Source organism: Tamandua tetradactyla, chromosome 14, assembly GCF_023851605.1.
Source record: "Tamandua tetradactyla isolate mTamTet1 chromosome 14, mTamTet1.pri, whole genome shotgun sequence".
NCBI classification, from domain to species: domain Eukaryota; kingdom Metazoa; phylum Chordata; class Mammalia; order Pilosa; family Myrmecophagidae; genus Tamandua; species Tamandua tetradactyla.
Window position 1 is genome coordinate 49,987,291 of NC_135340.1, and position 10,447 is coordinate 49,997,737.

Sequence of the window (10,447 nt, forward strand, 5' to 3'; positions counted from 1 at the left end):
TCTGAATGCACTGACCTTCAGAGCAGACAAACAAACAAACAACAACAGCTTGAAGTATAAATATGCAACTTTACCTCGGTCACCATAGCCCCAGCGACTCTTCAAACCCAACCCGACCAAGGCGTCGCTCGGGGCCGCGAAAACCGGGGCTGCGCCCGCCTCTGGCCGGCCTCAGGAGTCCCGGGGCCCCGGCCCGGAGCGCTCCCACACAGTGGGTCTCGGAAAAGGGGCGACGGAGGGTTCTGAGGGAAGAGAAGGGATTTTTTTTTTTTTTTAAACCAGAGAATCCTGATACCCGGGTAAGAAATGAAAGTCAAGAAACCCACCTTTCCCGGGCCGCCCTCCCCGCCCGGGGTTGCTTCCCCGGTGCCTCAGTTCTCAGAACTGTTCTCACAAGATCCTGCCGGCCGGGGCTTTCAAAAGCAAAGGCAAAACCTCCCCGCCAACTAAACTCGTTCGGCATTGCGCACCTACACTGTTTTTGTGGGGTCTAGGGATGGTCAGAAGACTTTTTTTTTTTTTTTTTTGCGGAGCCCGGGGCTGCCTCCCTAGCGCCGGCGGCCCGGGCGGGAGGCGGGGGCGGCGCGGTACCTGCGCGCCCGGGCGGGGGCGGGGGAGGGGCGCGGGGGGGGGGGCACAAAGCCGGCCGCGGGGCCCTGCCGAGCCCGGACCACGCCGCGGCGCGCCCGGACGGCTGGAAACTACCCCGGACACCCTCAGACAGGGCCAGTCCCACCCCTGGCATTTGACGTGAAGCACCGTAGTAAGATCAAGTGTCAGAGACATGGAGGTTTATTTTTGTGCACTTCAACCACCCTTTCCGTTTCAAGCAAAATTGGGAAACACGGGCTGAAAAGGACAGGTACACGAATGGAAAAGGCCGGTGTGTGTGTGTGTGTGTGTGTGTGTGTGTGTGTGTGTGAGTGTGTGCATGCGTGCGCGTGGGGCGGGGTACGACAACAACTTTTAAAGGCGATCTCTATTTTGGAAAAAAAGAAAGAGAGAGAGAGAGGAAGAAAACGGGCAGGGGCCGATATTTCTTTGCGGAGCAGGAAAAAAGTCATTTGTGACAAGGAACTGTCTGAATTCCGAAAGCGATTCCTGGGGGCTTTTCTAAAACGGAGCGAGTTCCCCGGGAGATCAACTTCGCGAGGATGCCAAATATTGTTTTGTGTTGGCCACTTTCCGCACCAGATATCCATGTTAAAGAACTTCTACAGCATTTATTAAAAAACATTTCCTTGGATTCAAAAGGCACAGTACGGCAGGAACACACACACACACACACACACACACACACACACACACACACACCCCAAACAAACAAATAAACAACAGCAAAACCCAGAAAGTAAAGAGATTTAGAAAAAGAAAACGAGTCCGTTTCCTAAGCATTTGATAGTTTAGTCCCTGGAGGCCAAATGAAGGTGGGGGTTCCTTAATTTTATTTTACTTTTCATCATTTAAACTGGCAGTTTATTCCCCTGCCGCAGGGGTTTTACTGCAGAACAGAAATGGGGGGCGGTGGAAGGGATCCGTGAGGTGGGGGCGGGGGTGGGCGGGGGTGGCGAGAGGCGCAGAAAACCACCATCCGCTTGGCGGGGGGCTGACCCTCAGCGGTCTGCTCGGCTGGCCAGCAGGGGGCGCTCTAATGTTATCTCTGGATGAAATAGCCGCGGCTAACGCAGCTGCAGAAGGAAGGGGAGGAGAAATTGTAAGCTCCTAAACCCTCAACAGCTCTTCCACTTGGGTTATTCACCCTCGGTTCGACACGTATCTACGTCTCACTTTACTCCCCACCCGATTTGTGCACTCCCTTCCCCATCAACCGCTTTCTTTTCATCTGCATCTACGCAGCACATGTATAATCTCTCTCCCTAACCTTGAGATAGACATTAATGCAACTTATCAAATACGACGATGAATAGTCAACATTTTTTTCGCCTGTTAGTTCCGCTGATCCAAGCAGGATTTATTTGCAGATCTCATCCCAGAATCATGATGCGTGATTTTTTTTTCTTTAAATAAAATTGGTCAAATGTTGACAACCTTTAGGCCAATCTAACACTCAAGATTAGTGATGGGAAACTAATGAGAAAATATCAGATCGCTGGGCCTGAGGGCTGCCAATTAAATCTTCTCTGATTGAAAAATAAAAGCGGACTTGGGGTGTGAGCCCAGCTCAACTTCAACTATTAATTTAGCATGTTGCAGGGGTCCCTGCCTCCTCTCTTCTAAACGGCTTCCCGTAATAGAGCTTCTCCCTCTGTCATCCCTCAACCTAAGAGCCAAATGTTATTTCTCGGAATATTTCAAGAGGTCAAAATCAGGATGATCATTTCTTACACGGTAAATATTAGGCCTTTAAGCAATATGATTTAACTAATTAGAAAATTTACATCATTAAGACTCTGGGAGAGAAAAAAAGAGAAACAAATCTGCCAGTCATTTTAAAGGAGACAGGCACTATTGAAGTGTGAAGAAATCGGCTCTAATTCAAAAAGGCAATCGGGCAGAAAAAGCCCTCAACAGTACCCTGCTAGTTATTAATCAGAAAGGGCCCTCTCTCTCTCCTCCCCATACCCCCCTCCCCTTTAGCACTGAGTTTAAGTTCGTTTTCTTGCCAGTGGCCCTGGTCATATTTATATTGAGGTTTTGTCTGCTAAAGGATTAAAATTTGAAAATGTTTCAATATGAAGCAAACAGAATCAGCACATGGAAAAATAGTCACAGAATCATCTTTCTTCCAGACAAGAAAACCTGTTGTGATAAACAATTCTCACCTCCTCCTCCTCCTCCTCCTCCTCCTTCTTCTTCTTCTTTTTAATTCTTTAGTCTTTCTTCCCATTAAGTTCCTATTTTGAAACCTGCTTGGTGAGAACTAGATAAAGACTTTGTGTTCTGCTCCCCTCCCCCTCCTTTCTTGCACCCCCTCCCTCCTCCAAAGGGAGAAACTTAGTCTGAAAGCAGAAAAGTACAAATACACTAACAAAGCCCCACTCACTTGATAAAAAGGCCATGGTCTAGGCTTACATGTCAGGAATCTAAGGGAAGGGGGATCAAGCCGGAGGGTCCACAGACAAAAGATGATGAACTAGAAATTTTCCCCACCTATGTATACTATTCAATACAGTGTGTGATTAGAGAGACAAAGGGAGGTAGGTGGGTGAGAACTATTTTAAAGTGCATTGAGGTGTTGTATGGCTTTTTCTCTATTCCCCCCTTTTCTATTCAGCTTAAAACAGCAGCTTCATTATATCTAGGTGCCCCTTCCCGTCACACCCTTACTTAAGCACTTGGTACACCACACACATAGCCCTTTTCCAGCAAATTAACTGAACAGGGAAGCACAAAAAAGAACTTTGTGAGTAGTTCCATTTTGGAAATGCAGGCCTTTCCTGGCATCTTTAAGGACTTGTTCCTAAACAGACGTTGGGTTCAAAAAATTTAATAGCAAGCCTTAAGAGATTGGATTTCTCTTCATTATCATTTCTTTGAAAATTACAAAGAGGTCCCAAAGGTTCGTTTTTCCCGCCTCCCCTTATCCTTCTCTTGTTAGGTTCCACTGTAGCCTCATTTTCTTATCCTCCTCTCTACCTTACTTTCTCAAAGTTTCACTACCTTGCTTCCCACCAAGTCCCTGGGCCTGGAATTCTCAAGTCTTTGGGCTTCTGCAGACCTCCTGTGAAACGTGCGTTCAATGCCGAGCTCCATCTGACCAGATTTCGACTTTGCAGAGGAGAGAGAGCAGTAGCAGACCTGGGCTATTAACACACCACAGTTAATTCTCTGCAGGCACTTTTACTGGGTGGGACGTGTGGAAGGAGAAAACATCTGTACAAAGTGGCGGCTCAGGAGGGTAGGGAATGATTTCTGACATAGAGGCCAGAACACACATAAAACATGGCAGAATTTTTGAAAGAGCCTAAAAGTTTAGAGTTAAAATTTGATGGAATAATGAAAAGAAAGATTAAAAAGGAGGGCATTGGTAAGAGTCTAGAAGGCTCCCCCCAATGCAGCTCCTTTTCTGACAGAGCACATGGGAGTCTTCCCTTAGAGAAAGATTAGAGGAAAATGGGCATTTCTGTCACTTTCAGGAGGTGGGATGGAGAGAGAGATGAAAATAGACAAGACAATGGCCTTTGGCTCTGGAGGGCCCCGTTGGGGGGCCACCCACCCTTTGCCCGGTCCCTCTTGGAATCCTCCTTACCTTGGCTGCCTCGATTTGATCTGAAACCACGGGTCGGTCCTGGGCTAGGTTCTTTGAGAGGAAAGACCAGGAGAATCAACCGGTCTCCTCCTGCATCTACTCCGAAGCCAAGAAACATTGCAACAAAATTTACAGCGCCTTTAACAACTCACAAGTAAAGCATTAAAATTCTCTTTAATTGAGAAAATATTGATTTTTAAGTCTAGAAAAAGCTAAATCGTAATTTAACTGCAAACTTTCAGCCGAGAAAATAGCGTATGATGTCGCCGTGTTATGGATTCACCCTTTACACTCATGCAATGTCTCCTTTTTAATTGCGCTACTTTATGAAGTGATAAAGACAAAAGAAAACCCGACTTAGACAAATGCTCTTTAAAAAGAGGACCTAGAGTAGTTTCCTTTTCCAGTTATTTATAAAAAGATTTCTATCCTTACTGAAGCAGGCAAAAAAAAAAAAAAAAAAAATGCCCAAAGGGGAGGGAAAAAAATAAAAAAGAAGGAAAACCACAGACCAGTCTAAAAGCAACTCACATTAGCAAATCCGTTGATATTCTTTACCAAAGGAGGAACGAAGCCAACACTTTTAGAGAAAATGCATTCACGGGCAAAATCGCATCCTCCTTCAAACGAAACAAACCTGGTTCTATTTTCCTACTTTACTCCCCCGTCCTTTTTTGGGGTGGGGTGGGGGCGCAGATTCCATGGGTGGATAAGGAAGGGAAAGAAAAATCAGGCTTTCTATGTTATTTCTGTATCGGTTTTTGGTATTATAGAGGAGTAAAGAAGTTTTTGTGTGGTGGTTTTTCATTGATCAGTCACTCTGAGCTAATGTAATTATCCTCATCAATAGGAGGCTGCAGAGAGAATCATTATGTGGGTGACATTGATAAATGATCGCCCAGGAACGGCCCTCTTGCGGGCAACCCCCACATCTGACCCTCCCCCCCACACAATGTAGTCATAGAAACACCTAGAGAACCTCGAGCACCGCCGCGGAAGGGGCTTCAGAGGGAAGAAAAGCCTCGGGCAGCCGAGATGGGGGTGGGGGCAGACGGGGGCGGCCAGTCCCAGACCCAGACCAGCTCGAACAACAAAAAACAGGCAACGGGGGGCGGGAGGTGGGGGGTGACGGCGGGAGGGAGAGTCCCCCACAGTTGCTCACAACCAAGTGAAAATCCGCCCTCCAGACGCACCCATTCCTCCACACCCTTTCCCACGTGCGACCTCACTACCAACAACTGATGTTTGCGAGACACACATTCAAATAGGTTTCTCCGAAGGAGTTCAAGAATTAGGTTGCCAAAACCGGTAGGTATCTAATTCTCATGGGGCTCCCCCGTTCAAAACCCCCCAAACAAACCACAAACCAACCAACCAAACCCATCTGAAACAAAACAAAGGCAGCAGTTGGTGACACTCCCCCCCTCCCCGCCCTCGGGGCTTCGCCCCCAGTTATTTACTGGACGACCCCTTCTATTCTCACCGCCTAACCTGGTGCCTCTGATTATGAGATAATGGATTTTGCGATTGTTCCTGTCAGGGGAAAATAAAAATCCCCACTGCACCCCACGTTTCCATCTTTCGACTGTTTTATTTAAGCCAATGGGAAAGCATTGCGAGCAGTAATTGATTCATAATGATCCATAAATCGATGTCGGAAAGCGGGGGTGGGGGTGGAGGTGTATGAAGAGGAAGGGAAGGGGGGGTTGCTGTTTATTTATTTTATTTCTAAAGCTTCAACTAAAGTAGCTTTGACACTGTTGGGGCTGGAGGGGAGGAGCTGTTGGGCTCTGCCGGATCATCCATCATCGCTGTCACCCAGAGTCTGCCCCGAGGAGCCGTAGACGCAGTCTCCCTTCTGTCTCTACAGCGAAACTATTAATATTAAAGCCTCCCTTCAAACGCTGCCCGGATGGTCTCCATTCTCATCACACTCTGACCGGCCTCCCCCATCAGCCCCGCATTCTCCCTGCGCAGCAGCTTCCCGCCGGCCGGGGCCCAGGCGGAGCGAGCCGGCTGACCGCGCCCGGCGCCCTCCGTCGCTGACCGCAACTGTTCCGCGCCCAGCCCCGCGCCCCCGGCGGTCGGAAGCTCGTCTGTGTAACTCTAACACACGCGCGCAAAGGGAAGGCCCGGCCAGGGCGGGGGGAGCCCTCGCGCCGCGGGCACCGAGCGGCGGCCTGCACCCCGGACCCCGCACGCACGTCGGCCGCGGCCCTGCCGGGTGGGCGGGGGCGGCGGCGGCTGCGTCGCGAGGGCCGCTCGGCGCATCCCGGCCCCCGCAGCCGGTCCTGCTAACGCCGTGCTCCGGGCTCCTGATCACGCCGCTGGCCTGCACGACTAACAGGGAACTGGTGGACGCTCCCTGTCCAGCTCCTTTGAAGGCAGGTCCCTCCTCTGACAGCTGCTGGCGATATTAGCCACATTTCCCCTCCCGAGTCTGCTCCGGGTTAACAGGCCCGCGGGGGCGGGAGGGGGCGAGCAGGCGAGGAGAATCCTGAGCGACTCCCATCGGAAAATATAAGTTGGATGAGCTGGCAGGGTGAGGGCGCTGACCTGGAGGGTGAGAGGGAGGAGAAGGAATGGATAGGAGACACAGAGAGACTTTCCTGGTCTTTTCTGTCTTTTTTCCCTTTAAAACGTGGGTTTCTTGCTCCATTCCCAACCCTTAACAGATGGCGACTGCAGTTCTCTCAGAATTTCTTAAAGAAAGGGAAACCTTTGGAATTTACTTCTGCGTTTGCTTTTCCATATAAATAAAGTGTTTTTATATTACTCTTGTTTTGGAGAACATAAGCAATTTTATTCAGACTGCAGTATTTCCTTTAACACTATATGGTTGTCAAAACACCATTCCCAGTTTCTTTGCTTTTGACAGCTGAGTCTTTCTTAAATATACCCAAATCGGAACTCTTTATACTAAATAGTAAACCCTAGATAAGAGCAAGTGCCTTGCGAGGTGGTATATAAAAAAGCCTTATAAAATTGGACAACTCTATCACCTCTCAGTCTTAGCAGGGAGGAGGAGGGGCCAAAGAAATACAAACACATATTATTACAATTATTCTTCACCTCCAAATATTTGAGGGGATTAAGGTTAACATGATAGGAAGTGGGTTTGGTGAAGAAACTAAGTCTGAGATGATTTTGCTCATTAAAACCCAGGGAAGAGAGCGCTGGGCTCTAAATTTCAATGAAATAGCTTAATACTTTCTAAAAACACTTCCTTCACATGAACCACTTACCAAGTAAACCCTCAGTATTTACTTTACTGAGAGGAAAAGAAGAAAAACTTTGCCAAAACTGCTTTTCTTTTTCAGCTGATGTGAGAGTGAATTTATAAATGGGGAAACTTGTCAGAGTTGACCTAAAAGCATTTAAAGTAAAAATATACAAATACTAAAATTTTCGAGTCCCCATGTGATATGGGATAGCAAAATGAGGGAAAGGCTCCCTCTCTTTCCAACTAACACAGAATTTCTGCATTAGCAGTAAATTTGTACCAAAGTGTTATTTCTATGTTTAAACAGCACTATATTAATTAAATTAATAAATGTATTTATAAAAATGCTACTTAACTAAATATAATACAAAACATTAGAAATTTGTTTCCTTGCTCTTTTATGTAGAATTTCCATTAACGCTGTCTGAAATGGAAAAATGGAAAAACACCAAATAAGATACAATTATGGTTTCCTTCCAAGTCGAAGGGTGCAGAGATAATGAACTATTTTCCAATCCAAATGACATCACATATGTAATTAAAAGGCATGATATTATCCCCTCTAAACCTAGGAATCCAAATGTAGGAGCTCCAAAATTCCAAGATAGCATATTGATTTGAAAAATTGAGGGATGGATGCAAATTCCTTATGATTAAAACAACAACTTTTGCACACTTTAGCAGGCATCTTTTGTGCAGTATCAGCAGGTTGATGGCCTAGACTTCCAGGAATGTTGCATAAAATTTTGGAAATGGCATTATATTGTTTATTTTGTTGTTGTTGTTTTTTAGAAAACATTTAAGTTTAGTCACCAAATGTTCACATGGAGGGAAGTGCCTGAAATAAAAAGACTAGAATCTATATTAAATATTAATGATTAAGTAATCTTTTAAACTTAGAATTTCAAACTCCATAGAAGTTGTTTACTCATCTATGAACATCTATATGCAAATTTTAATTTACATATTCAGCAATATTTTAGCAAAACAGAGGACAAACACCGGCAGATGAATTATCTTTAAGCACAGACATTATTTCTTATGATGTAAAATTAACCCTGAAAACTCTTTATTCTGGCAGAGATTGAACATGAGAATCTTTATCTGACAACTCTGTTTTTTTTTTTTTAACATCATACATCTAAAAAGGAGGTTAGGCATGCTGAAAGTGATCTTTCAACCTGGCATATCACACACACAATTTCTTACTTTCAAAAGTTTCTGCTGGTAGAACCTTTAGGTCAAAAATACATAGAAAAGCTACAGATGATTACCTTAAAAATTGTTAGTAAGTTAAATTTCTGGGGAAAAAAATCATCTAGTTTAATACTGTATATAGTTTGCATTGTGCAACCTTGCCTTAAAACCATTAAAAACACAAAAGCCTAACAAAAAATCAAAAATGAAATATTTATTACCGCATTTTGTGACTTAACACCTTTTTTTTAACATAACTGTCACAGTCCTCATACAAGTATTTTAATGTAAATTTGACAAAGCTTAAAGGTAACAGCATTTTCTTCTAGTGAGGAACACGTGCTGAGAAAAGAAGAATTCATGGACATACAATACCAATTCCACAGCAGATCTGATACTAGCAAAAACATTCTTTTTTTTTTCAATTGAGGTAAACACATAGAATATCTAACATGAAACAATTAATAGACCGAACTCTGTACGAAGTTTGTTACAGTATTCTCTTGCTCCTTTTTATCCCCCAAGCTTTGAGTTTCTGATAAAATCCTAGTTTTGGTGCCATGACCATTAATAACTTTTCTGTGTTGAGGAAAGCTGCCCAACTTTAGATCGTTTTGTCCACAGCCAAGGCTCAGAACTCCTGGAAGAAGCTCCTGCTCTGTCTTTAAATCTTCGCTGGCAAGCTCTTTGAAGAAGAGTCCCCCAAAATAATAATAATAATTGGCTTATGAAGCACAAACTATAAAGATCTGTTTGAAACTAAAGGACATATTTATGGAGGGACAAAGGCTGGGCATGAAAACACATTCTTGAAGCTGGAGTCCAACTGATGAGGTTCGGCCAAGCGATCATCCTGGTCTCCAGCGTGGTTCTTTGCTCATTGGCCCAACAGGTTTAAAATATACCACAGTCTCTCCTGGATAGTGAATTCACTGATGAACCAAAACAGTCATTCTTTTGGGAACAACACACATAGTGTGGAAAACAAGGATATATTTTTTTTCTCTTCTAAAACTATTTGAGGCAACATAACGGAGTGATCAACAGAAATGTACAAGTTTAACTTAGTTCCTATGTTTATACTACAGTAGTTATAACTCTCGGAGTCTTTTTTTCCAGAGGATCTTTACATGGACAGAATTGTCTCAGTGAGCCCATGATTTCACATTTGTGTTCTTGTCGAATTGGTCCTCTGTTGCTTGATGAAAAATGACAAAAGTAAAAAATAATCACAGCTGTCTGGAATTTCATATTAAGTGTCAACATCTGGTCAAAGTTCAGAAAGTCTTAAAATAGTTTTTGCGTGTGTTTCCTTTTCCCTTGAGTTCCCTTCTACTATTGGGCATGAATGTCCATAACCTGTCCACCGACACTGGGATCTACAGAATTTAACATTGTGGGGCTCTGTGCTGACATAGTCATTCCAGGGTGGGGAGGGGGTCCTCCAGGCATCATCATGGCTGGGTGGTGGGGATGGCTTGGCAAATATGAATGCATTGGGGGTCCGTGTCTTAATTGAGTAGGAAGTGGGGTCATCTGGGGAGGAGTGTAACTTGGCTGTGCCATACTCATTCCCATAGGACCACCCTGAGGAATGTAGTCCCCTGGCATGCTCTGCAAACCTGAAAACAGAGAGGGAAAAAGAAAGCAGGTCAAATTCCTAAACATTTTTATACTTTACCCATCAAAGATGAAAAGGAGAAAAAAAAAAAAACAACAGACACTGCAAATCTTATATCTAAATTTAGCTGCAGATTCTTGCCAATGTTTGCAGACATTCAAATTGTAGTTTGCATTTAATTTCATCGCACAGCAGT

At 44.7% G+C, this 10,447-nt stretch overlaps 1 protein-coding gene and 1 long non-coding RNA gene across 12 annotated transcripts in view; both read right to left on the minus strand.

The window, feature by feature from the left end:
* Positions 1-1,590: 1,590 nt before the first annotated feature.
* Positions 1,591-5,610, minus strand: LOC143655103 (uncharacterized). 3 transcript variants are annotated; one of them, XR_013162047.1, is made up of 6 exons: positions 5,469-5,610; positions 4,742-4,830; positions 4,211-4,306; positions 3,622-3,764; positions 2,784-2,855; positions 1,591-1,688 (listed from the first exon to the last, which is right to left on the minus strand). It is a non-coding gene; the product is annotated as an uncharacterized LOC143655103 (long non-coding RNA). The 3 variants fall into 3 exon arrangements; XR_013162048.1 differs by having other exon boundaries at positions 5,404-5,610; XR_013162046.1 differs by lacking the exon at positions 5,469-5,610 and having other exon boundaries at positions 4,742-5,141.
* A 3,214-nt stretch (positions 5,611-8,824) lies between these two features.
* MEIS2 (Meis homeobox 2) overlaps positions 8,825-10,447 on the minus strand; it is a 211,338-nt gene continuing 209,715 nt past the window's right edge. For 5 of the 9 annotated variants that reach the window (XM_077127409.1, XM_077127407.1, XM_077127406.1 and 2 more), the window contains exon 13: positions 10,126-10,252. Coding sequence is in view for 4 of the 9 variants with exons in the window: in XM_077127405.1 (XP_076983520.1) it covers positions 9,966-10,252 (287 nt within the window). In the remaining 5 variants the exon portion in view is untranslated. Of the gene's footprint in view, positions 10,253-10,447 lie in introns of all 9 variants that reach the window. The other 4 variants (XM_077127405.1, XM_077127404.1, XM_077127402.1 and 1 more) reach the window with 1 other exon arrangement.